At 47.1% G+C, this 27,650-nt stretch overlaps 8 protein-coding genes across 8 annotated transcripts; 1 reads left to right on the top strand and 7 right to left on the bottom strand.

Annotated features, from left to right (window-relative positions):
- Position 1: 1 nt before the first annotated feature.
- BT62DRAFT_964259 (uncharacterized protein) lies at positions 2 to 3,588 on the bottom strand. The gene is made up of 16 exons (XM_043188720.1): positions 3,437 to 3,588; positions 3,218 to 3,382; positions 3,108 to 3,159; positions 2,965 to 3,051; positions 2,671 to 2,918; positions 2,233 to 2,622; positions 1,923 to 2,186; positions 1,193 to 1,867; positions 1,018 to 1,133; positions 948 to 962; positions 832 to 898; positions 741 to 782; positions 609 to 686; positions 465 to 561; positions 374 to 411; positions 2 to 321 (listed from the first exon to the last, which is right to left on the bottom strand). Exons 1-16 carry the CDS (start codon positions 3,467 to 3,469, stop codon positions 85 to 87), a joined length of 2,604 nt encoding a protein of 867 aa, XP_043042736.1. The 5' UTR covers positions 3,470 to 3,588; the 3' UTR covers positions 2 to 84.
- Positions 3,589 to 3,676: 88 nt separating this feature from the next.
- BT62DRAFT_887820 (uncharacterized protein) lies at positions 3,677 to 4,519 on the bottom strand (the record flags this gene model as incomplete). The annotated part of the gene is made up of 4 exons (XM_043182933.1): positions 3,677 to 3,760; positions 3,812 to 3,881; positions 3,934 to 4,248; positions 4,299 to 4,519. The coding sequence occupies 4 exons, from the start codon at positions 4,517 to 4,519 to the stop codon at positions 3,677 to 3,679; spliced, it is 690 nt and encodes a 229-aa protein (XP_043042735.1).
- Positions 4,520 to 4,640: 121 nt separating this feature from the next.
- On the bottom strand, positions 4,641 to 5,412 carry BT62DRAFT_887931 (uncharacterized protein; the record flags this gene model as incomplete). The annotated part of the gene is made up of 5 exons (XM_043182940.1): positions 4,641 to 4,714; positions 4,766 to 4,826; positions 4,878 to 5,029; positions 5,088 to 5,246; positions 5,301 to 5,412. The coding sequence occupies 5 exons, from the start codon at positions 5,410 to 5,412 to the stop codon at positions 4,641 to 4,643; spliced, it is 558 nt and encodes a 185-aa protein (XP_043042734.1).
- A 760-nt stretch (positions 5,413 to 6,172) lies between these two features.
- BT62DRAFT_671553 (uncharacterized protein) lies at positions 6,173 to 7,784 on the bottom strand. Its single transcript, XM_043181824.1, has 7 exons — positions 7,614 to 7,784; positions 7,217 to 7,483; positions 7,136 to 7,165; positions 6,690 to 7,085; positions 6,601 to 6,640; positions 6,520 to 6,554; positions 6,173 to 6,470 (listed from the first exon to the last, which is right to left on the bottom strand). The coding sequence occupies exons 1-7, from the start codon at positions 7,664 to 7,666 to the stop codon at positions 6,254 to 6,256; spliced, it is 1,038 nt and encodes a 345-aa protein (XP_043042733.1). The 5' UTR covers positions 7,667 to 7,784; the 3' UTR covers positions 6,173 to 6,253.
- Positions 7,785 to 8,460: 676 nt separating this feature from the next.
- Positions 8,461 to 9,668, bottom strand: BT62DRAFT_992301 (uncharacterized protein). The gene is made up of 3 exons (XM_043190331.1): positions 9,186 to 9,668; positions 9,075 to 9,133; positions 8,461 to 9,007 (listed from the first exon to the last, which is right to left on the bottom strand). Exons 1-3 carry the CDS (start codon positions 9,263 to 9,265, stop codon positions 8,562 to 8,564), a joined length of 585 nt encoding a protein of 194 aa, XP_043042732.1. The 5' UTR covers positions 9,266 to 9,668; the 3' UTR covers positions 8,461 to 8,561.
- BT62DRAFT_929205 (uncharacterized protein) lies at positions 9,580 to 13,344 on the top strand. The gene is made up of 8 exons (XM_043185674.1): positions 9,580 to 10,046; positions 10,095 to 10,157; positions 10,205 to 10,315; positions 10,365 to 10,428; positions 10,484 to 11,059; positions 11,114 to 11,278; positions 11,332 to 12,387; positions 12,437 to 13,344. The coding sequence occupies exons 1-8, from the start codon at positions 9,865 to 9,867 to the stop codon at positions 13,070 to 13,072; spliced, it is 2,853 nt and encodes a 950-aa protein (XP_043042731.1). The 5' UTR covers positions 9,580 to 9,864; the 3' UTR covers positions 13,073 to 13,344.
- BT62DRAFT_985578 (uncharacterized protein) lies at positions 13,115 to 16,353 on the bottom strand. The gene is made up of 3 exons (XM_043189951.1): positions 16,208 to 16,353; positions 14,688 to 16,158; positions 13,115 to 14,635 (listed from the first exon to the last, which is right to left on the bottom strand). The coding sequence occupies exons 1-3, from the start codon at positions 16,254 to 16,256 to the stop codon at positions 13,345 to 13,347; spliced, it is 2,811 nt and encodes a 936-aa protein (XP_043042730.1). The 5' UTR covers positions 16,257 to 16,353; the 3' UTR covers positions 13,115 to 13,344.
- Positions 16,354 to 16,958: 605 nt separating this feature from the next.
- BT62DRAFT_992297 (HSP90-domain-containing protein) lies at positions 16,959 to 23,400 on the bottom strand (the record flags this gene model as incomplete). The annotated part of the gene is made up of 27 exons (XM_043190330.1): positions 16,959 to 17,124; positions 17,178 to 17,304; positions 17,364 to 17,532; positions 17,591 to 17,837; positions 17,889 to 17,975; positions 18,028 to 18,132; positions 18,193 to 18,245; positions 18,293 to 18,438; positions 18,488 to 18,520; positions 18,553 to 18,836; positions 18,891 to 19,157; positions 19,208 to 19,230; positions 19,285 to 19,548; positions 19,603 to 19,934; positions 19,986 to 20,029; positions 20,081 to 20,247; positions 20,300 to 20,314; positions 20,364 to 20,401; positions 20,453 to 20,491; positions 20,916 to 20,975; positions 21,039 to 21,539; positions 21,589 to 21,622; positions 21,684 to 21,994; positions 22,047 to 22,135; positions 22,189 to 22,549; positions 22,602 to 23,284; positions 23,334 to 23,400. 26 exons carry the CDS (start codon positions 23,398 to 23,400, stop codon positions 17,239 to 17,241), a joined length of 4,485 nt encoding a protein of 1,494 aa, XP_043042729.1. The 3' UTR covers positions 16,959 to 17,124; positions 17,178 to 17,238.
- Between the last annotated feature and the right edge of the window lie 4,250 nt (positions 23,401 to 27,650).

Genomic DNA, 27,650 nt, shown 5'->3' with positions numbered 1-27,650 from the left:
ACCGGTAATGAAAGTCAAAATTGTATTATATAACTCGATACTGCTCGGACTTATGTGCACGCGTTTTCTCTGCATAAATATCATCTACAAGTCTTTCAGTATTGCCTTGAGTTCATCGCAGTCTGCCTTGAAGCCATTCGAACTTCCTCCAGCAACCCTCTCGCTTCCTCCGTATCCTCCACCATCCGAAGTCGTCGGCTTTCCGTCATCCATGGCAAGCCACTGGTCTAACTGAGCAGAAATCGTACGAGCCTTCAGCCGGAAATGTGTTCGAATGATATCTTCAAATGGCTCTGGTGGATTCTTCAAGTTGCCGAGCATCTGTAGCACGATGTATAAGAAGACGTTGCGTTCCAAGGATAGAAAAGCTCACCGCAGTCTTGACCACCATGCGTCGCACGTTTGCGGAATCTAAAAGCACGATTAAGAAAAGCAATGGAAATGCATGAAATTCGGTAGCTTACACGCCTGGGACTGTGGTGTTCCTGCACTGCTGGCCCATCCAGGTTCATTGAGGTAAGGTTCGTCGCATAAAATCATCGATTGTATTGAGATCAAAACCTGGACCCCATCGGTCAAGTCGCCAAGGGCATGAACGCGGATCCTACCTGCAACAGCGTTGATTTTCCGGACACCCATCCTGGTCCGGTCCATGTTCCTAACAAGGATAAGCATACTTTCCCGTCCTATGTACAGATTGAACACCAAGAAAATTGAGGACAGTAAAAGTACGGTCGTACAGCATACAGGTTTGGATTGAAGCGGTACTTTCCTCCGCCCGTCTTTACGCTCATTAGCACGATCAGCAAAGAAGGGTGCTTCGCCACTTACCGTCATATATTTGACACTAGGAGGAGCCTCGTTATAACGCTGCACCAGGAATATATCGAAGAGAAAGCTGGGTGTCATGAGAAACATGGCAACCTAAACTGACCGGTCAAACTTACCAGCCGTTATAATACCTGTAGTCACAACGTTAGATCCTAACCACTAGGAAAAAAAAATTAGTTAACATACGGAGTTCCCTCTGGCCCAGTAATTAGCACTTTGATTATGTCCACTCTTGTCTCATCCACTCGTAGAAATATAGACGAATCCCACGCAACGGGTAAATTAGCCGTCAGAATAGCGAGCTAATAATGGAAAGCCGTGAGCTCATGCGACCCACAGCGCGATATCGCTCGCAACACACCTCTTTCGCGATTGCCAGAGAGCGCTTCGGAATATCCATGTTCGCTAGATTCCGAGCTTCTTGGTTGAAATAAAACTTGTAGTGAGGCACAGGGTTGTCCGGATCGTCTTTATCGGTCGACGGTAGAGTGAGATCACAGTACTCAAATCTAACGCTAGTCGCCCATTCCAGGTAAGCCTTCTTGGCACTCTCCTCCGTTGTTCCAGCCTCCACGTACACGGCTTGAGAAGAGGATGTGAGAATCTTCGGAAGAGAGGCGTGTAGTCTGTCAACGAACGCGTCGCCTTTTGTATCACGAAGGGAACGGTCGATTGCAGTCGTCGTGGAGAGAATACGGCGACAGAAACTGATCAGGGCTTGATTCTCTTCAGACACAACAGGCTCGGTCTCTTTAGCTTTCCCTTTGGGATTTATGGTCATCCGCTTTTCTTCTTCCGTCAATTCCTTAGGTCCATCTTCAACTAGCTTCATGCCCTCCAGACCTTTCAGAGCAGCTTGCGCTTGGATGACGATACCTTCCAGTAACTCGCGGGGACTAGAGCTGCCTTCATACACAATTGTACGCTCTCGAATATGGGATTTCGACCCTTTCTTTGGCGTACTAGCCTTAACAGATGCTACTGCCATGATGGGCATAGCCATCATACTCGCCAAAGCTTCGTGATTTGATATTGTCTGAAATTAAGCGTTCAGTGATTCGGACCATAAACATTCAAAAGTCGTGAAGCACCTCTAGCCACTCCAGAAGTTCGAAGTAGAGCACCGAACGCTCAGACATATCTGCCAAAGAGTCATTCCTAAGCAGGACACTGCAGACATGATTGAAACGTCGTCGCAGGTGGGCTAGGGCAGTTGGATGGACAAGATAGTCACTAGTTTGGCCTCCTCCGAGCCTGCGTAGCGATGGCAGGTATACTCGAACTGCGGTTAGCAGTCCTCCAATCCTTTCGTCCTTCGCCTGTTGTATAGCCTGTGCCTCCACCTGGCCGGAATTCTGCAAAATATGAGAAAGGCAGGAGACACGGCAAAGCGATTCTTACGTCTTCCTTTTGGTCTCCAGCATAACCGGTTCCTCCCTTCGCTCGCTTTCCCCCAACTGGTGTATAATAAATGTCATCATCATCATCGAGATCTTTTCCCGGGTTGGGTTTGCGCCGTTTGCTACTTCTCGGTTTGGATTCTTTATTATGGGTCGTCTCATTGATCTGGTCCACAAACATTTGCTCAAGCATTGAAATCCCAACACCCAAAATTACACCTTGCATGTTAGAACAATGGAACAAAGGGTTGTCGTCCGTGGCGGCAGACGGTCTGTGCACTTTATCTGTAGAGATGGATTCACCGCATGCATAACAATACTCCTTTCGGCATTGCGCGCATGTTCTTCGAATGATCTTTCGAAGATGCTCGATATAAGTAGGAAAATCCGGCTACGGAAAAGGTCAAAATATCACTGGCGTCATTTCGAAGGTACTCACGAAAATGGCAAAAAAATCGCCTTTAGACCGAGGAATGGAAGTGCCACAATCATGAGGACAGGGACATTGCCCTTCGGTTAATTGGGAGTATAAAGCAAACAAGAAGCTTTGTTCTCCGCCCTCGGGGCAACCCTTCATCCACTCACCTTGAGTCATAATCTTGACCTGGATGCCATCAATAACGGTGGATTCAGGGTCCTCCCCTACTTCGATGACTTCTTCTCGACGATCCTTGGAAAAGAAGATGCCTACGTCTGTGAACATCGGGGCCACTCGAGACCGTACAACACACACCAGAATATGGATCGACATCGGCAGTGGTCTTGGTAAAATCCATTTGCATGTTTTCATAATCCGAATCGTAGTCCACGAATTCTTCTTCTATATGTTGACGCGTCAAGAGGGGCGTAGCTCATTAGGGAGGGCCGGAGGCTCACCATCGTCCTCATCGTCGATTAGTATGTCCTCGTCCTCTCCTTCGTCGGGAGTCTGGGCCGCAAGGACGCGATATATCAGCAAATTACAGTTGAAAAGGGCCTATCCTCACATTCATTCTATGTCGCTTCGTCTGGGCCATCGGTTCGGCGGACACCATCTGGACATCGTTGTCCTCAGTCACATCGTCAAAATTTCCCTCGAAGATATGTTCTGCCGCCTCCATGACATCTTTGTATTGCGTGAGAGCGGCTCGTGCTTGAGCTTGACTGGCTCCCTACAATGAAGAGATACTTGAATGAGGATACTAGACACACTACAGAGAAGTCACCATTTCCACGAGCTGTTCGACTTGCTTCTCCATTGTCGATGGAAAAAACAGTGGAGTATTGCCCTTCCAAAGTGATAGTTGAAAGGGGGGTGCTTCTACCACGACGCCACTCGAGTCGACATTGGAGGGCAATATAATTACGTAATGCTTCGTCAGTCGCGGTGATACAAAATTCGTAAGTAGAATAAAGTGTGATAAAAAAGTCCAGTCTCGTCTAGGCACGTCACACAAACGCCACACTCAAGAACGACGGTTACCATTACTGTTTATTCTCTCGTACTCATTGTTGATTTGCCGGATGAAATCGTTCGCAGTATGGCCGTCCTACAAATAAGCACTTTTACAACGATGTCAGCAAGCGTTACCTGCACTCACCTCGCAGTTTTTCCAGGTTTCATCACGGATACAAACCTCTCGTCCATTTATAAGTATCGTACAGCTTTTCCTGAGGAACTATATGTCAGTGACATGGCAGGAAGTGTGAACAAAAAACCTACTCAATGCCCATGGACTTGCCCAGTTTGACACTTTTGTGGAGCAAGCCGACACCCTCTTCTCCCTTGCCAGACGCTCCCTCACCGACACACTGGGAAACTGGACCGTCCCAGTCGAAAAGTGCGGAGCGAGCGCACTTGAAAGCAGTTTCTGGTCTGCCGATCTTTTCTTTGCCCTGATAGTTCTGGCATTGTACAAATTCCCACCACTGATCGAACGAAGCGTATTTAGCGACACAAAGTTGCTGGACGTTTCCAGCGCATTCAATAGGTCCGTGTTTGCACTCTACGCCAAAATCTGGCTCTGAGTCATCGAGTCTAGCAAATGGGTCCTAAAACAGAAGCAACTCGGTGTACAAGAAACGCACCGACCAACATATACTAATAAAAAATCAACTTTGCCTCCAACACGCGTCAAAACCTTATCAAAGATGTTTTCACATAGCAAAGCATCCGGGCAGCGACTCATGACTCCAAGGTGGACAGGAACTTTGATGTCCTCATCGAATGGTAACTGAGAATCTTGAGCAAGGAAAGAGGCAGCAAGCACTTGAAGAGGGAGGAGGGCTGTCAGGATATAGGGCAGCATTCTTTGAGAGAGAGAGGAAGAAAGAAAGAAAGAAAGGCAAGTTGGCGCGTCATTTTGGCGTAAGATGGCACTAAGTAACTACGTCATGTAATCACGTGATGTATAACTCTCCAGGGCCGGCTCAACCGAACCACATTTTCCGACCCTCCTCGTCAGTTGCTGGTGGTTCGAAATACTTACACCGGGAACGAAATGCTGGAAATTTTGAATGAATTGGTGAGAAACTGTGAGGCAAGGATTACGCACCGTCGACTGAGCGCTTCCGTACAATGGCTTCGATAGTGAATTCTTGATGTATCTGCGTCCGCTGCATGAAAGGTATAAAGATCATCAGTAAGTTGGTTTAGGAAAGGCATACCTTGACTTTGTCAGTGTACATTTCAGCTTGTGCTTTCCGTTGTTCTGCCGGGCTCGACGCGTCGTCCTGAACGATATTCTTTTTGTCCTGTAACGATTTGTCTACGACATCAACGCAGTATTGGACGAGTTGTGTGCGACGATTCCAATTCGCTAATCTATCACGGTGAGACCGTCTCGCTGCGAATCGTAATCACAGACGGCGACGCACCCATTAGTTCCTGCCACAAATACGAGCATGCTTGGTCCTGGACTGTTCCTTGACCCGGTCGAGCAGACTGTTCTCTAGCTCTGTCACGCATAACGGCATTCGCACGGTTCAATCGCATGGTTATCGTGTCATCCAGTCTCCGATATTCCCTCAAAAGGTCTACCAAATATCAGTTCCCAAGTTGTTCTAGAGTTGCTGGAAAGATGCCCAGACCTTTGAACAACGACATATCATTGCATGTGGTCGCAGAAACATGAACTATTTGTGGATGCAAAACAGGCGCTTGTATACCGAGGCTTCCCAGCTGTGACTTGCTCGAGGACATACTAAAGTGAGCTGCCGGCGATTCCCGTTACGCTATACTACCATCATACGTAAATCAGCTAAGCCGGCTACTCGGCTCGAATTACCCGGTAGTTCGTCTGCTTGCCAGTGACTGATAGCAGCTTCGCAAAAAAATCTATCTGCAAGTCCTGACTTAATATTCGAAGAACCTCACAAAGGCCTGGTTCTCCTCCTGAAATAATTCTAATCATTATTACCTCAATAAAGCTTCCGTTAGCTTCCGTCAGTTGCCTCGAATATCGAAACCTTGTGTCCTGGAGTTTGCCTTTCGGCTAGGGAAAGGCCGTGCAAAGGTGGACTCCGAGTTCCACGTAGATAGCGTGAAAATGAGATTTATCCGGCGGAAGGCAGCACAAATCTCCATGACTTACGCCACTGCTACAATTAAAGGGCCGCGTCTCCAAAAACGTAATCAAGATGTGATCTGATCTCGCCGGCCATATGGCCATGCGAACGAGGACCCACTCTGACAAACATATGTGCAAACAACCTTGGGACACCGCCAGTATTCTAGAAGTACCGACTGTCGACATCCCATAATTTGAGTCCCTTAAAACCGCAATCAGGTACATCTTATTTCCGTCATCCAATGATATGTTTCACGCCATGGGTATCGGAACTAGATGAAGACATGCAGACCCATCGATAGAACAGAAATGGGGTACTCCTACTGAATGGCACATTGCGACGTCGGCGCAAGGTAATTAGGATAAGGAAATGGCTCATGCTTCGGCGTTTTTATTCAACATTTTTCGATTCTTTATCAATTATTTACATAGTGCGCACAATGTCTATTTCGGCTAGTTCGTTTCCTCTGCAATTCATCCACCGACTGGCAATTTTTTCTCAGCAGACCAAGGCTGGACCGACTCATAGTCCGCAGGCCTCGAGTCCTTAGCATCCCCATTCTTCTTTCGCCTCTTCGTCTCCTTCGGAACATAACCGTGGGCGTCAACCTTGTGTCGATGAAGTCTGGCAGGGTCGTTGAACCGAAGCCCACAGTTCTCATACTGGCAGATGTTGTTCTTGGCCTTGGTGCTACGTACCAGCAATGAGCATCAGACACGCAAAGATAAAAACAACTTACTGGCGAGACGATTCATGCACTTCAACGTTAGCTTTCTGTTGACGCTCAGTCTCCATTACCGAGCCCATATCGAATACTTACCTGAGGAAAGAGCCTGTCGCAATATTTGCAGCAATGAGTTCTAATGGTCCCGTCAGTGCTACCCAAAGGACCCGGATAGTGACACGAACTTGTATTTGAGATGAACCGTTTCAACGTGTCTTTTCATCAAGGGCCTCTTGGCTTTATAAGTGCAAGTAAGTGATCGATCCGGGAACTGCTGTGACCATTGGCACATATATTCCTTGTCCGTCTTCTTCTCGACGTATTTCTCCCAAGCCTTCTTGTCATAATTGGGAATTCGACTTCTACTGGAGGACTCCCGTGTGGTATTGGCCGGACGAGAAAGATCAGAGTTACTTCGAATAGTACGAGGAGGAATAATTGTATCCAGTGATTGTCGGGTATGCAAGTCTTGGTTCTGGTCGTCGAATTCCTTATGGCTATGCTCCGGACTGCTTGAAAGCCGGGGACTCTCCGAACGAGGAGCCATGAGAGAGGAAGGATTGTCGGCAAGACTTGTCCATCTGTGTTTGAACCGTAAGTATCCTGAAACTCGTGAGGAAGAGACACACACTCAAGAGGTTCAAGTAGAGTCGCCACGGCGCTAAGAACGACTTAGTGACTAATACAATCAACGAAAGAGAAGTCAACTTACGGCGCCTCTGCGTGGCTCAAAGAAGAGATCGGTAGCTTGGGACTGGCCCCCGATTGGATCGTTGTAGCTGGTGACGACTCGCGGGTGTACGAGGAGCCTGAAGAGCTGTCGGTGTCCCGATATTCTCGAAAGACTTGTCGCCATGCATCTTTGGCATGTCCGAGGCCCGCCCATCGAAAGGTCCCCGTAGGTGTCGCGAACTGACGTAGAGTCGGGCTCGAGGATCGAGACGTAGGTTTATCCATGTCGCCGCGTTCATCGTCGGGGCTATTGAGAAACGAAATCAGCAAAAAAACGATCATTGCAGAATCGATGCAATGCGCATGTCAGGTGGCGTCACGGTCCCAGCGGGACCCGTCCTCTTACGCATGATGCACAGCAGCTGCAGCGGGCTTACCTGGACGACAATGATCGCTTCGGTACATTGACTGTGACTAGTAAACGTTCCATGCCGACGGAAAATCGAATATCGAGGGCACTAACACGAGAAAATGTCAATTCAAGTTCGTTATGTGGCGGCGGAAAGGACTATCGGATAAAAGGCAACCGAGGACGATTGGAGGGCAGGATGGATCCACTAATCTGATTTATGAAGAATAGCAAGAGCATCCGCCCAGTATGCACGATTCGGGGAAACCATCCTTGTGGCATGTTCCAGGAGGAAGAAAGAGGGACTTACAAGAAGTCCGGGTTCTGAACGGCCGCCTGTGGTGCGATATGTCACGACTAGATAGCCCGTGGGAGGGTAGATTCAACGCGAGGAGTTTTGGGTGGAAAACAGCTAATGGCTGGAGGGAGGGTAACAATGGCAGTCCATATTTAGGAGGAAAGAGAACGCTACCGTTACCGCATCCAGATTGGTGATCAGAGATGAGGATCTCCGACCAGGCTCTCGTGCTCTATCTCATTTTAATCGCATCAACTGGGATGATCGAAAAAGGCGTTTGTGTCTTGTGATGGAACGTTGGTTTTCACAGAAGAATGACGAGTGAGCAACTAATTTGTGAAAGTTTGGTAGGAAAAAAAGGGACGAGGTGTTTGGTCTTGTTCACACCTAGAAGTGTCAAAGTCTATCAGGAACGTTTTTCTAGCGAGAACTTTGCAAACTTTATTACATACATATGGACATTTCCTTATCCTGAATGATATAACCGTGTGCAATGCACTGAGGCTTCTGTGCATTTCGATTGTTATATTCCACTAACCGGGCAGTGGAGAATGGGTTTAGATTCGAAAGCAGGTTACAGCAATACGATCGAAGTAGGGCTAGATATCCCTTCACAGAACACTGCTTGACAACCGAGTTAATTGATTTGAGGGGACGGAGGAGAGAAGAACGCTACCGTCAGAGCGTCATTGGTTCAAAGGGACCGGAAAACATTGTGGAAGAGCCCCAATCATCCTTGTCGGCCTTATTACTGGCTTCTGTACTGACAGACTGAAGTGCACAAGAAGGTAAAGACCGTGTCTGCATCAGCGCCCTTCCGGACCTCTTCAAGGGCTTGACGGGGCGCTCGGAGACATCAGTGTCCATTGCATGAGCGTCCATCTTTATCGGGGCTATCTTGGTTTCCTGGACGTGATCGGCGTTGCGATCTTCATCCTCCGAGTCTTCCAGCCGCCGTTTGTTAGGCGATGCGGATGGTGACGCTACGGAGAAACGAGAGAAAATAGCATGCAGGGTGTCATTCGCAGAACAAAATATTAGGTGGCCTGTCGACAGGGACTTGGCTGGAGCTGTGGGCCCACGGACGTGCATGCGTTGATTAGTAACATATCCTTCGGCCACATCTAAAAAGGTGCGTATGACGCGTCAAGAACCCTATAAAATACGTGAAAACTTTACATGGCGACTTACGCTTCCGAACTCGAGACCCCACACTCCGGAGTCGTGCAGCGAGATCAGGGTTGGTAGGCCTGTCGCGTTCACAAATCAATACCGGCGACTTGCAGAGAGTATATAGCACACATTGTAGAGATATTCGGGTCGGTAAAATTGCTAGACGCGTATTTGTCGTCGGTAAGAACGCGTTTGGGGCTGGACTGCATGAGTGGTGACGGGGACCCACGGCAGTTGCCCAGGTTTGGAAGGAAGGAAATTAATTATTGAAATTTGGTAAGCAATCCAAAAAAGGGCAATACCTTTTGCTGGGAAAGATGACCACAATGCAGCCAAGCGCCAGTGATTTCATACAATAAAACATCGGATTCACACCAGGAAAACGTGAGAATTAGGCGCTAAACGATGGTGGTGCGTTATCAGCAAATAGATGATCCTGCATCGCACCTGACTGGCCATACGAAGAGATGAATCTGATATCAATGAGATGTTGCCGGGCATCTGATAGAGATACCGGTAACAAGAAAACGACGATAGGAACTACCGCTGCCGAAAGTGAGGGAGGCATTGTGCAAGAAAGTGGACGAGCCCCCGAGCAACCAAGAATACGACTGTTGGGCCTTTTGACCGGTATCGGCTATTCCCGAAGTCTACAGCCAAATTTGGTGTGCCAGGCCCGGCAGACTGGCAGTGCTGACGGTCGCTCTGTCAATTCATCATTCGACACTGTCGACACCGTCCACGACGCAGTTATACGCTGCTGGGTCCCAGCCGGACCAGTTGACGCCCATCGTCGACAAACTCACGAATGGCACAGCGCTCTCTCCTTGCCTTGCTTTTCTTTGATTTTCTTGCTTCCGCACACGGCCAATCTATCTCGACATCAATAACGGTCCCACCTCTTCAATGGATCAATCTTACTAACCTCCTCCAGGGTTCTACACAGCCTCCGGCGCTCAAGGATGCCTCTATTGGATATGATGAGACAAGGTCATCGAGGCATAATTCTACAGAATTCGTTTCTCACAATTGTTTCAGCCGTAATGTTATTATATTTGGAGGAGAGTCTGAAGGTGGTTTTGCGCAGTCGCAGACTTATCTGTGCGTAGCAAATCATTTCATAATTCTGTACTAACATTCTACAAAAGCCTCAACCTTGATTCTCTCTCTTGGTCTGTTCCAGATCCGCCAGCATCTCTGCAGAGCACACCCTCTGCCCGGAGTGCCGCCATTGCTGGCTGTGACTTTGCTGCAAGCAAGTGAGATATATATTTTTCTTCCATGTCTACCCGCTTAGCCTCCTTTTAGTCGCCAAGGTTTCGTAGTTGTGGGCGGTAAAGGCGATAATTCCAGTCCTCTGTCTGATGTTTGGGTGCGTGTTCAAAGTGCTGCGGAATGATAGAACGTGGTTTTTCATTTTGATTCAGGAATTCGACTTTACCAATCAATTCTGGGCTGAGGTTTCAGTGCCACAAGGAGGTCCGTCTGCGCGGTGGGGTGCTGCAGGAGGAATAGATATTCGCACAAGTCCTGTTCAGGACCCCGTTGTTGCTGGTCCGAACAACACTGTTTATCTCGCTGGCGGCACCAACGGTACTACGGTCAACTCTTTGTCAACTATATGGCGGTTGAATATCTCCGGCACGCTATCCTCAAATTTGCCAAATGACAGTTCTGGCTATTGGGACGAGGTTACGATCGGAGACCTTCCCTCTCGGACCGGTACAGGAAATGCCGTTCTATATCAGCAGATTATCGCTATCGGTGGATGTGACTCTGATTCCGGTGATGCTTCTTGCGTTATGCAGGACTCCTACGTGATAAATGCACAGACACGTACAGAAATATCCCCGAGTGGATGTCCTGCCCCTCGAACAAATCCAGTCGTCGTCCCAAATGTCAATAGTGCTTCTACTAGCTTCTCCTCTCAGATATTTCTCCTTCTGGGAACTATCGACGAATCACTTTGGTCGGATGATGGTGGGCTTGAGAAAGGCGAAGTTGTAAGTCCATAAATATCGTCGAAATTCTTCTCCTGACAAGGTCGTATGATCTAGGCAATTTTGGACGTGAATACAGGTTCCTGGAGCCGTATTCTCCCATCCGGTGACCCTGGGGACTCTGGGACGCAAGCTTTCCCTAGTCCCCGACAGGGCTCATCTGCATTTGCATACTCCAAAGCTCTCGTGGGCGGGTCGCGGAGTAATTCCTCTGATACCATTGTATGTCTCTACAGACTTCTTACCCTCTATAGCCAACTGAGTAAATTGTGTAGATTTTCGGTGGCCAGGATGCATCTGGACAATATCTTTCTGACGTCTGGATTCTAAGAGCATACTCCGGAACGATCACATCTTCAAATCTCCAATGGTCTGGTTATGGAACCGGAGCTCTAGAGACTGGCGTTAATGCCAGCGGTGCGCATGTCACTGTTGAGTATATGACCAAGTGTGCTTCTGCCCTGACTACGGTATCCACCTCTAGCGGTAGCAGTAAACCATCTTCCACTTCCACTTCCACTTCCACTGCTTCTTCATCACCTTCCAGCTCCTTCGCCACGCCACCTCTCTACGACACGTCATTCTACCACAAGCTGTTTGCCCCGTTATCGCTGACGCTATTTTTGCCGGCACTTCTGCTGTTCCGCACGTTCTCCTCCTCGTTTAACGGCGATGAAATACCGACGAAGGCAACGCTATGGGTCTACCTGTCTGCTATACTCACTGTGGCTTCTTACGGAACGGGTATAGCGGCAATAGCCCTGTCATTCACGACAATATCCTCAGCCAGCGGTGTGACCAAGCGTGACTCATCATCTTCCATCAACTTGAAGACAGTTCATGGACAAGTAGGCCTGGCTTTTTTCATCGGCCTCTACGGCTTGGTGCCCATCTTGACATTTATTTCAGTCTATCTGAGAAGACGGTCAGGAAGTTCTTCAATCGAGACGGAGATTGCAGTGGAGAAGGACCAATACCGTGACCGCACAAACTCTGAAGACTCCGGGGAGAAAGCTGCTACCTCATCGCGTGATCCTAACACAAGCATTACACAGAGTGCATCCCGGCCGGGTTCACCTCGCCCACGGAGTCAATCTCTCAACACCTCGAATATGATGAAGATCAGCAATGAGGGTCGTCCCTCGAGTGATAGCGACTCACTTGCATCGGGGGGTCCTCAGCGTGGGTTTGAGGTTGTCAACCGACCGTCTCGTCGTCGCAAGCCCAGTGACAGCTGGTTAAACATCCCCCAAGCAGATGCATCTCAGCATGCTCAGCGAACTCTGGCTGGCATAGATTGGCTCCAGCGCAGACGAAGTTTGAACGCCGTAGTATGTGGAATTAATTATCAGTATTTGTCTAATGGCTCATGTTATTTAGGATGAACTTGACTACGCTATCACACAAGTGATACGAGCTCAACAAGCACCTTCAAATGCAGGTGTTAACGATATACTCGTGCCATCGGGACCTTCTCGAGCAGCGAATTTTCCCCCATTTGTTGAGACCACCTTGCACATCCTTCTCCATATGTTCCTCCTAGGTTTATGTATCATCGCTCTTATTGCTCTGTGGTCCCGAGCACCACGAGCCACCTTTGCCGTTTTCTTAGCATGGACTGCATGTTTCTATGCTGCTCTTATTCTTTTTGCCTGGCATGGCAGACCCAGACACTCTATTCTTGCTGTGGTATTCTCACGACTTCGATCCCAAAGTTATCACCCTGCCGTGATTTCAGCGCCGCCGACGCCCAATCCTCCAAACGGTGAGGGTTTTACGCTTCCCACCGACAGCCCATACTTGCATCAGCCATCCTATCGTCCCGTTGCCTCTGATATGCATGATGGAATGTCATATACCCAGGTCCATCGAAGTGTGGATGCAGATGATGATGATGATGACCAAGACGAAGATGAAGACACCAGGCAGCAGCGGATAGAAAACGAGATAGGACGGCGCGAGGTGTCTATTGTCACTGTCCCCAAGCGCAAGCTGTGGATCACAAATCCGTCCTGATGTCGGGTCCTCCTGTGGTCTAGGGATAATGTTTATATCAATACCATTTCCTGAATTATAATTACCATCATCATAAAGAGATACCACTCATGATCTGTTTTGTAGATTGGGGATAATTACTACTGTATTCAAGTGTATGTACCTTTGGAATGTGAACGACCCGAAAACAGACTGCGTACCATAACGTAGCGTACGAATACATGTACAAGATCCAAAGAAATGTGTGCGCGAAAGATTGGGAAGTCCGTGAAGAGTACAACTAATAAAAATGATCATTCACCTTCAACAGCTACGTCCCGTCTCCATCTGTCAACCCTACCAAATTTCGTTGGATCTTGCATGGGTGGCGGTGATGGAATTTGCATGGGAGGCTGCATCATCATAGGATTCATAGCAGCCACCGGAGGACCGAAGAACTGAGATCCCATCATAGAGGGGTTGAAGAACATGCCGTTCTGCATGTGCTGCGCTTGTATCAACATCTGTTGCTGGGCCATCATTTGGTACTGTGTTCGCCGCTGCTGCTCAGGGTGAAAAGCCAGGGGACGATCGTCGTCATCACCGCCCTCAGGCATTGAACTGTGGGCGACGGACGAAGGAGCAACGTGGGATGCACGAAGACCAAGCGGCCTGTCATCCTCATCTTCATCTCCGGCAGGCTGAGCTCGGTCAAAGTCGATCTTGGGTAGAAGACTATTGACGGACTGCGACTTTCGTAATAGAACTGAGAGCGGCTCGTTTTCTTCTTCGGAACCAGAGTCGGGCTTCAGATGGGTTAGACGCGCAGCTGCTCGGTTAATAGTCGCCGACAAAGGAAGATCATCTTCGCTGTCTGAATCTGGAGTAGGTTTGGTGAATTGAGGAGCAGGTTTGCCGGAGGAGGCCTGTGAGCGACGATATCTCGGTCCAACTCCAGTGGTTCGTAGAGGACCCTCTTCATCAGACGAGTCCTCATACCACCCTTGAACGTCCTTCTTGGCCGCCAGCCGTTGCACAACGTGATCGCTGGCCTCACTTTCAGAGTCATCGTCAATCACGGGAGGAGGGCCATGGATCGCAGGTGAGAGGACAGGAAGAACAGGAGGTGAAGTTGATATTACAGGAGATGGAGACGGCAGAGGGCTTTTCGTGTCTGATACCTCGCTTTGTTCATAAGGTGTGGGAACATCCTTATCTTTGCCCTTCTTTTTCTTCTTGTTCGTGGCCATCGCCTCTCTTCTTTCCCGTTCCTCAGCTTCCAGCTTCTCCTGAGCTTCAATTTGCTTTAGCTTCGCCATTTCCTTTTCCCACAACGTATCAACACCAAAGACAGTACGAGCATTGGGCATTTTCGCATTTGGATTCAATTTGACTGGTGGTAGACCTTGTGGTGTTTTCTCGCCTTCGAAATTAAGAAGAGGTTTGGGTCCCATAGATTCAGGACGAGAGCGGTCGCTTAAGTAGGAACTCATGCGCTGTGTAGCAGGCCTGTCCCCCGATAAGGCGGCGGGATCGATAAGTGTACTGGAACGCTTCACTGGTCCCCGTGCCATCATTGAAGGTCGGTCGTCACCTTTGAAGACCCTGGGAGCGTAACTGTTAAGTCATGCATATCACCAAAAGAAACTCCAATTACCGTTGTTTGCTCCTCATGACCGCCTTTCTATTTTCAAGATCGTCGATGAGACTCTTCCCATATAATTTTCCAGCCGGTCGACCCGGGGGATAAGCATCTTCTGCTGGAATTCCGGGTGTAACATCATCTGAGGGAGGATCCAAGAATACTTGTTGACCTTCCTCTGTAGCCCGTGGCAGCTCTCTATCGAAATCCACGTATGTGGGATCGCGCTCACCGTCCACTTTGAGGGTATTGCGAAATATCATCTGAGACGCGGACAGGTTCATTCGGGGATTAGGAGTGAATGAATTTGATGCGATAGGGACTGCATCGAGGAAGACAGAAGAAGCCTTTCTGTCTCGAGCAGAACGAGCACCAGGAGGTAGAGGCGGTCCATCAGTGGACAGATGGAAACCGTCACGAATGGGATCGGGTTCCAGCTGAGGATCACTGGACAAGGGCTGCAGAGGACTGGGCATGACGAGCACTCTGGGCCGGAGGAGATCGATAGTGGTCGAGTAGCGGTTCTGTCCGGTCTGCTTGGTCATAACAGATGCACCATCATTTTCAAGTAGCATTCGTGACCCCATGGACGCGTTTGACGTAGTACGGGCATGAGCAGCTGCCTTGGGGTCAAACTTGGATGAACGAGAAGGGGGTTGCAAGGCAAACGGATTGTCGTCTTCGAGAAAGCGCGAGGTCATACTACCATTAGAGGCAGTACGCTCCCGAAGTCCGCCGTCTTCTTTCAAGCTCGGCGTTGAATAAGCGCGAAGATCTTCTTCCGGTGGGGGAGAAGGCGAGCGAATAGATTTGGAGGGGAATGGTATATTTTGAGAAGTCGAAGGAATCTCATTATCAAGTGCAAAGGACGCTGCTCGATGGCGTTGGAACGGAACAGATGGACTAGCATCCAAGTCAGCGAGATCAAGTGGTGACGCGATGGATTTTCTACGAGTGTCTTCTGAAGGTATGAAGTGGTCGAAGTCACCGACACTCAAAGACCTTGTTGGTCGCGGGCGAGGTACAAATCCTGCAGTGGGACTTGTTTGATGAGGAATGTGAGAGCTGACGGACGACAGAGGGTAGAGGTTTGTTTCCTTCCCTTTGCCTTTGTCCTTTAACGTCTTCTCCTTGGAAATAAAGGCTTCCAACCCCCATGAAGTCAAATCCATCTCCAAGTTCTCCTGTGCTTGCTCCTGTCCGTTCTCGTGCTCTTCTTCGTGCTCTTCCTCCTCATAGTAATCATCGGCACCAAAGGGGTTTCTTAGCGCAAATGTAGAACCTCTAGAGCGTCTGCCATCCAGTACAGACTCGCGGCCGCCACCGCTCGCTCCTTCGCTGGGAAGTGAAACACCAATATGATTGGTACTTCTCCGTTGAGCAGCGACGGCACTTGGTCGAACATTGCGGCGGAGATGGGCAAACAGAGCACTCTCGTGAGCAGAGCGGTATGGGGCATCAGGATTTGTTGGATCATTATCGTATTCTAAGTGAAGTATAAGAGCCTGGTGACGCGGAGCACATTAGACCTTTACCGAGCAACGCAGCAGCCAATTGGAGGCGGGAAAATGCGGCACTCATCATGAGTATTCTGTAAAATGCATCCGCTGAATGAAAAAAGAGAAAGAAACGAGATAGTGAAGCGACAATGTTGGGTCGGAAAGCGAGAGTAGGGTGGTTACCTAGACACGTGTCTTCCATTGACGGGCCGGACATTGCCGTTACTGTCACGCCACAGCCAAGAGCTTGCTGTGACCATTATTCTTTACAACTTCTGGCACTCCTTGAGCGACAATACTTTGTACGGAGATAGCTTTCTGCTTCCACCAACGGCTTCATCATCAGAAAAACCATGGACAAGTATATCGGTTTGCATGGTCTGAAGGAATTTTGGAGCAAATCTGAGCAACATTAAATTTGACACCAGACAGGTGGCGGCGATACCAGTCATCTGAAAGGTGAACGAAGGGGCCTAGCACTGAGAAAGAAGCCGTTCTATACTGCCGTCTGTGAATACATTGTCATTCATCTATGTCACTGGATAAAAGTTAATGTACTTTTACCCACGGATACATAGAAAATATGCAAAGTTTCTTCACACAAAATATTTTAAAACTTTCAACTATTTTATGCAAACCTTGCAAAATATAGTGAAAAGTTCTAAATATTTATATCAAATTTTCTGCACAAATACTTAAAAGAAACTTTGTATATTTTCTGTGTATTTAGAAGTAAAAATACATAAATTTTAGTACAGCGTGTGGTTTGCGAATGAAACTGCAGTCCATATTTCCCACAGATTACAGTAGAGATTCCTCATTGCTCATCTATAAGCTCCACGACTGTCTATCGAGATGGTTCTGAACAGAGGCAAAGCTTCATTACGGATAATGGCTGTCGCGGATCAAGCTAAGCTGGTTCTGCACTCGTGGGGAGTTGATTTGAGTCACAGCTAATTATTTCGGTTTCTTCAGCGGCTTGGAATTGTATAATGATAAGTATCACCTTTACGAGCACCAACATTAAAGTATATGTACAGAATCAGCAAATAGTCCATTAGGTTAGCCTAAAGCTCGTCATGATTCACTATCACATTGCCAAACTCGTCAATCTCCTCCATTTCGATCGAGACCTGATGGTAGTTTGTCATAAATAAAAACGGCAAAAACACACAACAATATCTTGACTTACTTGATCTTTCATATGATCGGGAAGAACGATACCGGGCTTGTTGGAGAACTCCTCAGGTTCTGGCAGCTCGGGGTCAACGGGAGGTGCGGGTTTCACTGTAGTATCAGTAGGCGCCGTTTCAGACACGCCGAGAGATCGTCTCAGTACGCGATCCACTCGGGAGAAGAAACTATAAAGCAAATACTAGTTAGTTTGCTTTGTTTTGTTAGTGTATAGACTCGGCCTACTCGTTAGTATCGGGGACTTCAAAGCCAGAGCGAATCAGGGCGCCATCGATGAGAATAGACGTGACCTCCTTCAGCTCCTCCTCCGCTTCAAGGTCCCTTTCTTGCTCGTCCTCGGAAGGGAGAGCCTCAACTTTACGAAGTAAACCCTCAATCAAGGGTGAACGAGGGTTAACCTCTAGCAACTTAGCCTTCATAGCAAATTCATGCATGAAGTCATTAGGTCCTTTGTTTCCTTTGTGTGATGCACCTGCAAAGTATTGAGCGGTCATGGATCATACAACAAAAAAAAATCACACACTCATCATCCGTTGGACATTAGCGGTGTAACCATGACTATCCGCAACAATCGCACAGGGACTGGACACTAGACGGTCTGACAATGTAACTAATCAAAGGGAATTAATATCAATTGGTGCTAATTACATAGCAGTGCGCACCATCTCTGACGACATCCTCTGCTTCTTTCTTGAGGTAGTCCAATAGAGGTCGGAATTTCTCGGCCAGAGCCTCTTGATTTTCCTTCCCTTCTTCGATGTCCAGATCTAAAGATGCTCAGTCGTCCGGAAAGGGCTCACACGCAAACCGTGGCTTTTGATACCCACCTTCATCTCCGAACTTGAGGCCCACTTTGGCAACGTCTTGGAACGGAATATTTCTGAGAAGTTGCATGAGCAACGACCGGGGAAGAACTAAAGCCCTTACTTCCAACGGCGAATGTTTTGTACCAATATTTCGTCCAATGGCTCATTCAAGAGAAGAACCTCGTAACCTCGTGCATCCAGTTTCTCAACGAAGACACTCTTTGCAAGGTCCTTGGTCTCTTTGCCCATTTCTGCCAGGAAGAAGATCTGAACTAGTCATCAGAGAAAAGAATTCGTGCGCTGGGGAAGACCGTACCTGTTTTTGGCCCTGCTTCTTGTTTTCCAAGTACTATAAACCACTGGTTTAGCAGGTAGACGGACCGAGCTCCAAGAAAAACGTGCCTGATCGAGGGAGGCCGACTCCCGTTGGTTCGTAGCAAAGCGTGTCAAGGCAGTCAACTTGTCCCGGTTCTTTAGGTCCTCGACGGCGCCGAGCTTGAGAATCGAACCATAGGTCTTATGCATTTCCTGGAGCTTTTCATCCTCCCCCTCCGATAACCGCGTAAACAGCTGAATGATACGCTTGAGAATGATTTGTTTGAGCTGCCTGAGGAATAGAGTTGATTGAAGTGTTTCCCGGGAAACATTCAGAGGAAGATCCTCCGCTGGTAGCCAAATGGCTTTAACAGGCAGTGGCAATCAAAGAAATTCGTACTCACCGTCGACCACGACTTTAACCCAGCTGGCCCATTTGGGCAAGGCATCATCACCGAGATCATTAGTGATGAAGACACGCTTGACCATCAACCTGACATCTTTCGACTTCGAAGCTAAGGGTTGTTGCCAGTAATCATCGTCCAGTTTGTTGGGCAGGAAAATAATGGCCTTGAATGACACGCCTGAGCCCGAGTCACCAGAGAAGTGATGCCAGACCAGCGGATCCTCATTGTCTTTGAAGGTGGCTCTATAGAACATCTTATACTCCTCTATATAAACGTAAGCATGACGATAAATTGGCTTATGGTGACATTCTTACCATCAGATATTGTCTTTGGATCCCTGTCACCACCCTAGTCAGTCGGACAAATAGAGGATGTGCATCACGACACGCACCGTGTCCACAAGGGGGCTTGCGCATTTAGCTGGACCCATTCATCAACCAGTACTGATTTCGTTGAGGGAGGGGAAGCGTCGACTTTTTCCGCCTCCTCGGTAACGTCCTCGACGATGCCTTCGTCTTCGTCTTTGAGCTCCTCGGGGACCTCTGATTCTGAGGGAGGAACGACCGTTCCTTCAGCTTCCTCGTCAGGGACCTCCTCGAAGTGTTGAGTGAACAGATATATTGGGAACGATGAAGAGAACGAGGAATGTTTGTTGCTGTATCTTTACATGAGCTTTATGAAAAAACAGAGAGTATATTATATCACGTACACCAAATCGATGATCGCAGATGTTTCGAGATACTCAATAGCTTCGGTCTTTAGGTGCAACGTGATCTCTGTCCCTCTTCCAAGAGTATTTCCGCGAGGGTCTGGGTAGATGTTGAAAGAACCCTCCTCCGCCGACGAGCTGAAAACGTGCTGGACAGGGTGGGGGTTTTCTGCACTAGGAGGAGGGAGTGAAGCTACGTAAACGTGATCCGCAACCAGGAAGCTACTGTAAAAACCAAGACCAAATGCGCCGATAAGATTACCAGTATTGGAACCGTCTTGACTTTCGGCCCTAGCCAGAAACTCTGACGTGCCCGATTTTGCTAGTATTCCCTGACATTGATATCAGAAATGCCACGTTTGCATCGCTATGCATTGGCACACCAGGTTTTTTTTCAATTCTTCAGGTGACATTCCGATTCCAGTGTCTACATGTGATAGTAAATATGGGAAATGTAAGGATGAGCGACAGGACGTACCAGTGATTATGAGGATTCCCTCGCTACCGTCTTCGCTCTTTTCGGCCTTTATTGTAATGTTGAGCGGGTCACCTCCATCCCAGACGGTTTTGTCGGTGAGGGATACCAGGCGAAGCTTTTCAAGCGCGTCATTGGCATTGGATATGAGTTCTCGAAGGAAAACTTCCCTGCATGGGCATTGAAATTAACAAATACTTCCAGTGAAAAAGTATCGCCTACTTGTGCGAATAAAGGCTAGGACATGCTCAGTGAACTACCGGCCGAACCTGAATATAATGCATACCTATTAATCACGATCTTTCGCATTCGCGCTACATCACTCTGAATGTAAAGGTAAGAAAAGGATAGAAAGAAGAGTGTCATCCATAATACCTGGTAGTCGTAGGTCTCTTTGTGAATGTCAGTGGCATCCTGCGCACCAACATACGAAGTGATGAGGGACAAGGAAAGGAAGAGAGAAGGAAGGATTCGCATGGCTCATTCGAGATTAGTCGAAAAACCTTTCGGGGCTCGAAGGTAACGGAAAGGATGACAATGATACCTTGCTGTCTTTTGTACTGTTCACGAGTATACGTGTCACCTTCGACGCTTGGGTTTCCAGGGGAGAAAGGCGTGACTTATGATCACGAGGATGGTTACAATAGGTTGACGCGACGCGACGTGCGGGGCGCAGCAAAAAAAATTCATATTACTCTCAGTACTACAGGGTTCAAAAGATATGATTATGAAGGCGCATCCAAGTGAACCGATAGTTTTGGCGCTGAAAGATTTGAAAGGTAATTCTGTTATGCCAGTGTGAATATTCCACTTGTGACAAATAGAAACGTCCACGTACTCTAATCCATCGTTCCCGTTGTTCTGGAATATGATCAAACATTATGTACCTTTTATCATTCTATAAAGAAAGTGCGAGGTTTAGCCGTTTGGTGAGCATTCGTTTGATCATAAAAGTACTTACCTTCAACACTTTTTCCATATCCCGAACGTCAACGTTCTTGGCAAGCGCTTTCATGTCAACCTTACCGCCTCCACCTTCTCCTTCGTCTTCACCCATGTCGTCTGCTTTCACACCGCCATCTATGCCTTCCCCACCGATCTTCCCTAACCTACCCCAGAACTCCACAAAGGAATTCTCGGAAAGCATATCATCAAACGCCTGTCGGGATTCAAAGGTTCGTTCACGTTGCCATTTTTCAAACTCATGCTCCAAAAGGTTAGTTGTATAGCCAAGCTTATTGACCGGAAGAGAAGAGACTAGCGACGATATCGGAAGTGACTTAAAGTCAGTCGCAGGACTGGGAGCATATGACTCAAAAAGAGCGTGAAGACTTTTGACGTGTTTCTCGCGGAGGTGACCTATATGGGTATGAAAGAGGTGCAACATTTGGTCAACGGGAAGGGGGGAATTCCGAAATCTGGGATCAGTTTGCAGCTGCAGAAGAGCACCTTCCCATGTTATCTGAAGTACCGGAAAGTCAGTCACAGTTCCCCCATAAGAAAGCGCGTACCTGTGGTTCTCGAATCGCGTCTGTAAGCAGGGTCCTAAAATAAGAAGTTAAGTCAGTGCCTTATGTCTCCGAGTCACCATAAATCTTTGGCGCACTTGAAGTCTCTTTCCCCCTCTTCTTTGTTTAGCTCGTTTCGAGATCTTCCTATATTTGCTTCTACGATTCCGCGCTCAATCCGTATCTTCTCTTCTCGTTCTTTGACAGCTCTCTCTTTGCGTAGTCGTCGACGCTCACTCTCATCGATGTCAACGTCCATTTTGCCATGATCTAAAGACGTTTCCATCGTGACGGCCGTCTCGCCCTTGCCCTTTTCTTGTACCCTCTGGAATGTATTGAACAATTGTTCTCGTAATGAAGAGGACCCCACAGCATCATAGCGAGGGTCACGCGTCAGCGAACGTTTTACCTGAAGCAAAAGTTGAGCAAGATACGCGCAATGTAGGAAAGACATGGCCAACATCCTTCCAAATAGCATCCTGCGGTAACTGAGCCTCTCTGAGCAAAGCAAAGAAATCGAATTCGGCTTTCTGAGAGGCAGCCCTTTTTTCTAATGATCATTAGTAGGACAGATTGAGAAAGAAGAGAGAAATTGAAGCTCACTTTCACCTAGCTCCTTGAGATGTTCTTTGAATCTCTTCTCCCGCTCCCGGTCATCTCGACCCCAGCTGTAGAATTGCCTGTCCTTTTTCCATGATCGCCGGAAATCTCCCCACGATGTTCTTGTACTTTTCACCTCGGCGGCTAACAGACGATCAAACTCGTCTTTAGGGTTACTGGCCTCCTTCTCTTTCTTCACGTTTTGCTGCCGAAGGTCACGGACGCGCTCCCGACAATATTCATCGAACGCGTCACGTCGGGTAGAAACCGAAGGAAGGAGAACATAACGTGGATCTGACACAAATAAAGGAAGCGAGGTGTCCCAAGGATATAAAGGATTTATGTCTTTTTCTCGGAGGAGAGTCTATGAATTCGATGAGAGAAATCGCGCGAAATTTTTCAGCTACGTCACTTACTTTAAACAAAGCCTTTGCTTCTTCTATAGACAGATCCACTCTATCCGGTATTTTGAATTGCTTTTCTTGAAGCGTTTTTGCCTCCTGCTCGGCGGGTTCTTTCTCTTTCAATGCCTCTTCTTCCTGACGTTCCTTCTCGGCTTCAGCTTCGGCCGCCAGTTGGTCAGCTGCCTCTCGCTGCCAATCCTCTTCCTCGTCACTCTCATCGCTATCCTCTTCACCCTTTTGGTCCAATTTAGGCTTCTTGGATACAACGATCTCATCAACAGGAATATCGCATTGGGCCTTCCGTTTCACCATGTTTTGGACCTCAGCCTTGACTCTTTCGACTTCTCTGGCTCTCTCTTCGTCCGCCCGTTTAACTGCTTCCTCTTCCTCCCATATGGCCTTTAATTTTTTTTCCTCAACGGCCTTTGTTTCATCTTGTTCGAATTGTTCCAGGGCATCTTTGATTTCCCCGGGTACTGTCCAGAGACTCGTCTTCTTCGTCTTGTGAAAGTAGAAAGTATTGCCCCCCGTCGTTTTCACTCGCATCCATTCGGTCCCTGGAATGGGCGTCTTGACTGAAGGTTTCTCCTTGTTTGTGGTAGCTGCCGCCATAACGTTTGGTATTGAAGGAAGCGGGCGAGTATAAGTCGATTCCTTTGTGTGTGCATTGTAGTAGTATGCTTGACCACTGGGGCCTAGTCATTCTTGAGTGCTATAGAAGTAAGTATGTTCATAATTACGGACCTGCATGCTGAGTCCAGCCTGTTGGCAGTGGGGGCGGTCCGAGAGAAGCAAATGGTGGTGCAGACATGAAGACCGTACCGTTTAATTCAGTGCCCTTAATTCAGTTCGTTAGTCACAGGTAACAGCCAATGACAAGGCTCAAAAATGTCGTATTTTAGGCTAAAGGTGCCCATATTTGGACTTTTTTTTTTACATAATTGTTTGTCGGTCATAAAGTTTGGCAAAGGAGAGCAGGGAATCGCACCCCGCATTACGAGAAAAGGACCACCCAGGAAAGTGTTCAGAAAACATGTCCTTGTTGGGACAGTGTGGAGTTCAGTCTCGTTTGTCTATTCTGATCATTATAGTGAGAGCTGGTACCCACTAAAACCCCAGCTGTCCAGTCTAAGAAAGTGACATGCATTCATAGCATCTAGTAGAATACACTGTTAGATATAACATAGACTACAGGATATTGGTCAGTAAGATATATGAAGTAATACAAGTAGATACTCACCCTCATACAGCATAGCAATAAGCAAAAATGCAGTGAGGGTGTTTGATGAACTATATTCAGTATATATTATCCATCCCAACATAGAGAGGTATTAAGCTTGGCTGGTGGGATACAATGGAGCTCCTGCTTGCTAATTCAACACTCCTCTTCAAGCAGAGCAAAGTCCAAGCTCAGTAGCAAAGTGCTTCACCTTGGCTGAAGGCAAGGGCTTGGTGAGAGTGTTGGCAACCATATCCTCAGTATGAACCAGTGATAGAAGTTTGTGAATCCAAGGAACAATTGGAGTTTCTTCTTCTTCATTGGTGTCAGCCACTCTGTTACTTCTGCCACTTTTATCTGGCCCATTCTAATGCTTTCTTTGCTGATAATGACTCTGAGATATTCAGTCTCCAGTACTTTGAACTCACACTTCTTGGCTTTGAGGAATAGTTTGTGTCTTCTCATCAGAGCAAGTACCTATTGCATGAGACTTTGATGCTCTTCTTGGCTCTTTGACATAATAAGAATATCATCAAGGTAGATTATAATCTTCCCCATAGCTATGAGGTTCTTGAAAATGTCATTTATCATTCATTGAAATGTCACTAGTGAGTTAGTCAGCTCAAAGAACATGACTGTGGGCTCAAAGAGTCTTTGGTTAGTTCAGAATGCTGTCATCTATTTATTCTTCTCCTTGATCCTGATGTTATTATATCCCCACCAGATATTGAGTTTGAAATAGTATCATGCTCCACATAGCTTGTCCATGAGATCAGATACCAGTGGAAGTGAGTACCAGTCCTTGATCATCATTTCATTGAGCTTTCAGCAGTCTTAGACTGGTCAAAGTTTTCTGTCTTTCTTTTTGATAAAGAAGAAAGAAGATGCCATAGAGGATTTTGATGGTCAGATTTATCCACTGGATAAGTTCTTGTCTAGAAACTTACTGAGCTCCTGCTGCTCTGGCTGGCTAAAGGAGTATACCTTGCAGTTCAGGTTGGCATTAGCATTCAGAATCAATTCAATTGCATGATTCTAAGACTTCAGCTTGAGTAACTCATTGAAGTTCTCCTTGTTGAATAAATCCTGATAGTCTTGTGCTCACTGTTATGATTTTTCCTCATTTTCATCTTTTATTCAAGGGATTGACCCCTATTTTCACTTAGTCAGGGTGCTTAGACCAGCACTTAGGACTGTGGGACCAGCTTAGTCAGCACAACATGCCCAGTTGGTCATTGTCCTTCAACACAACAGTAACTGCTCAATGACAGACAATACCCTTTTGTAAGTAGCTTAATGACACTGGACAAAATGCTCTATAATGCCAGGATGCACAATTAGGTAGTTATATCTATAGAATAGACAATGACTAGTATATAAGTAGCATAGCTCTTGCTGTAGTATCTTCAGCTTTGCACTAAAGTTTATTCTTCCACCATCTTATTTCGAGCTAACTGCAGGGCCTTGCAACATATAGACAAACAGACACATATAGTGGACTCTGATGTGACTGCCTGAATGTGAAGCAGCATCAGTTTATCATGTGTTTTAGTCACATGTAATTTGGGCTTAACAATTAGCTCAAAGCTTCTAGCTTCTCTTTTTCAAGCTCAATTGTGCTGAGAAACTGAATGCCTCCTGCAATCAACCCATCAGACCCTAACTTCACTCACAAGTTCTTTAAACTCTTCATCTCCATCATCAGAACATTGATAGAATTATTGGTGATCATACAGCTGTGTCATAGACACCAATCAATCACTGCCTGGGCTATTTGTCACTATCAAGAATTTTAGTGCATCAGAACTATTTTACAAAATGTCACCTCTGACCTCTCTCTTCATAACATCCCTCCCTCTGTCTGACAGTCTTTCTAGCTCACAGAAGAAACTATATCTGAAACCAACCCTGAGAATGTGCTTGAGGAGTGTTCTAGGGAAGAAAAAGAACACTGATACCCACCATGACCCCTGATGGCAATTGTCAGAGATGATAGCAACCTTTGGGCTACAGAGTTTTAAAGACTAAGATCTGACATGCCCATCTCACAGATTGAGCAAATAGATGTCCTCAGCCATGTCCCTATGATGAGGGCCACCCTCTCAACTGCACCCTCTGAGCTTAGTGTTAGACATCATGCCAGAGACTCCCTTAATGCCTCTGAGGTGGCTCAAGAGAATAGAAGTCCCCCACCTACTAGCAACTATAGATCCTTATATGCAACATCCATAAAAAGTGGAGAGAGTATCTTCACTGAGTTATATATTGAGAACCAGAGTACTGACAGTGAGGAAAACAGAATCAGAGTCATCAGGACAGATGACTCCTTCTATGTCTATGATTATAAGGCCAAAGAAAGATACTGGTAGGCAGCTGCCAGAGAAGCCAACTGACTAGAGCAGCATGAGAGATGCTACAAGGCTCACTGAGCAAAAAGCATATCAGACCTATCAAGTCTGGTACAACCAACTGATCCAGCCAACCTGATCCTCCCCTCAGAGGATAAAGTTCAATAAACCAATATGCTTGCTGAGTATATCCAGGAGCAAGCATGTATTGACTACAAGGCTGCTAAAGAGGATGCTCTTTTCAGGCAGTATCTCTGAGCATAAGATAGAGCAGACTGGCAAAGGGGCTCAGGGAGCCCTGGAATCTCCATCATTGACCATACCCTCATTGATTCCCCTTTCTCATTCTGAGAACCCAGCACCTCTGTAATATCTGAGCCTGACCTATAGACAGTATCCCCTAAGAGCATTGTCTATGTGGATAACATCCACTGATAAGTGTCAATCAATCTTGATGATGACTGCCTGCTATCATATGGGACTGACTCAATCACTGACATCAATGACATTCCAGGCCAGAACAGAGACATTTCTAGTCATAGTGGAGATCTCAAGTGAATCCTGGATAGATGCCTTGTGTCTCTCTTCCTCTGATCTTGCTTCTACAGAAACTTCTACCAGTATTGCAGGACAGTGGTGGTGGAGGCAGTAAGGCTTGATGGCAAGGAGCAGCAATGAAGAAGGTGAAAGCCTTCTCCTCACTCCAGACCTAATGATGCTAGACTCAGTACTCAGTGACAACCATCAGGATAATCTGAAGCCTTATGACCAGCTTGATGACAGTTTTCTCACTGAAGGAGACAAGGTCAAGAAGGACAATGAGAAAGAGGATCCCCTCTCTGAGTGAGAGAGCATATTTATGAAATAACTGATAGAGGAAGAATTAGCAAAAAAAAGCACAGGAGGAGCATCAGAGAGAGTTTTTATAGCTGTACCAGGAAGGGGCAGCCACATTATAGAAGAATGACATCTGGTTGGTGTCACCCTTGGGATTAAGATATACCACTGCTGACAGGATTGAGCATATAGACATTATTCAGTATGTGGCCATCAAGCAAACCATCTTTATTTACAATGAAAAATATTTAGGACACCAGCTTGCACTGCTACTAGCATGCAAGTCAAGGTTAACATCAAACTGATGCTGTAGATACCAAGCATCACACTAAGCCAGATCATTTATATAGCACTATCAATCCAAAGCACTTCAAGCCAATACACATTCACTATGTCAGCTATCTGCAGTATAGCATCTCAGCTCACACAAAGCTGACCTCAGCCCAGGAATCTCTATCAGAATCTATGAGTGCAACCCATGCACTGACTATTCACTGGTCAACCACCACCAGATGAAGCTGAAAGCAGTAGAAGCAGAAAAGCCTCTACAGCTCCTTTGCCTGAGAAAGATGACCCCAAGGCACTCAAACTCAGATTCACCATTCAGAATAGGCATATTGTACACAAGAAGACACTCTCATCAGGGAGTCCCATCAC

The sequence above is a fragment of the Guyanagaster necrorhizus genome, assembly GCF_019112545.1.
Source record: "Guyanagaster necrorhizus MCA 3950 unplaced genomic scaffold BT62scaffold_6, whole genome shotgun sequence".
Lineage (NCBI taxonomy): Eukaryota > Fungi > Basidiomycota > Agaricomycetes > Agaricales > Physalacriaceae > Guyanagaster > Guyanagaster necrorhizus.
Note: the sequence above shows the minus strand (reverse complement) of the source record. Positions and strands in the feature narration are given on the sequence as shown.

Excerpts from the sequence above, each read along its gene's own strand:
- BT62DRAFT_929205 (XM_043185674.1), top strand. The coding sequence starts at position 9,865 with ATGGCACAGCGCTCTCTCCTTGCCTTGCTTTTCTTTGATTTTCTTGCT. Across the intron at positions 10,047-10,094 it reads ATTGGATATGATGAGACAAG|CCGTAATGTTATTATATTTG; the intron begins GTCATCGAGGCA and ends CAATTGTTTCAG. Across the intron at positions 11,060-11,113 it reads GGCTTGAGAAAGGCGAAGTT|GCAATTTTGGACGTGAATAC; the intron begins GTAAGTCCATAA and ends CGTATGATCTAG.
- BT62DRAFT_985578 (XM_043189951.1), bottom strand. The coding sequence starts at position 16,256 with ATGATGAGTGCCGCATTTTCCCGCCTCCAATTGGCTGCTGCGTTGCTC. Across the intron at positions 16,159-16,207 it reads ATTGGCTGCTGCGTTGCTCG|AATACGATAATGATCCAACA; the intron begins GTAAAGGTCTAA and ends TACTTCACTTAG. Across the intron at positions 14,636-14,687 it reads GTCATGAGGAGCAAACAACG|GGTCTTCAAAGGTGACGACC; the intron begins GTAATTGGAGTT and ends TTACGCTCCCAG.
- BT62DRAFT_671553 (XM_043181824.1), bottom strand. The coding sequence starts at position 7,666 with ATGGAACGTTTACTAGTCACAGTCAATGTACCGAAGCGATCATTGTCG. Across the intron at positions 7,086-7,135 it reads ACTCTACTTGAACCTCTTGA|ATGGACAAGTCTTGCCGACA; the intron begins GTGTGTGTCTCT and ends GTTCAAACACAG. Across the intron at positions 6,471-6,519 it reads GTGCATGAATCGTCTCGCCA|CACCAAGGCCAAGAACAACA; the intron begins GTAAGTTGTTTT and ends GCTGGTACGTAG.
- BT62DRAFT_992301 (XM_043190331.1), bottom strand. The coding sequence starts at position 9,265 with ATGCAGTCCAGCCCCAAACGCGTTCTTACCGACGACAAATACGCGTCT. Across the intron at positions 9,134-9,185 it reads GACCCGAATATCTCTACAAT|GCCTACCAACCCTGATCTCG; the intron begins GTGTGCTATATA and ends TGAACGCGACAG. Across the intron at positions 9,008-9,074 it reads GGGGTCTCGAGTTCGGAAGC|ATGTGGCCGAAGGATATGTT; the intron begins GTAAGTCGCCAT and ends GCACCTTTTTAG.
- BT62DRAFT_964259 (XM_043188720.1), bottom strand. The coding sequence starts at position 3,469 with ATGGAGAAGCAAGTCGAACAGCTCGTGGAAATG. Across the intron at positions 3,052-3,107 it reads AATCGACGATGAGGACGATG|AAGAAGAATTCGTGGACTAC; the intron begins GTGAGCCTCCGG and ends GTCAACATATAG. Across the intron at positions 687-740 it reads TCAATCCAAACCTGTATGCT|GACGGGAAAGTATGCTTATC; the intron begins GTACGACCGTAC and ends ATCTGTACATAG.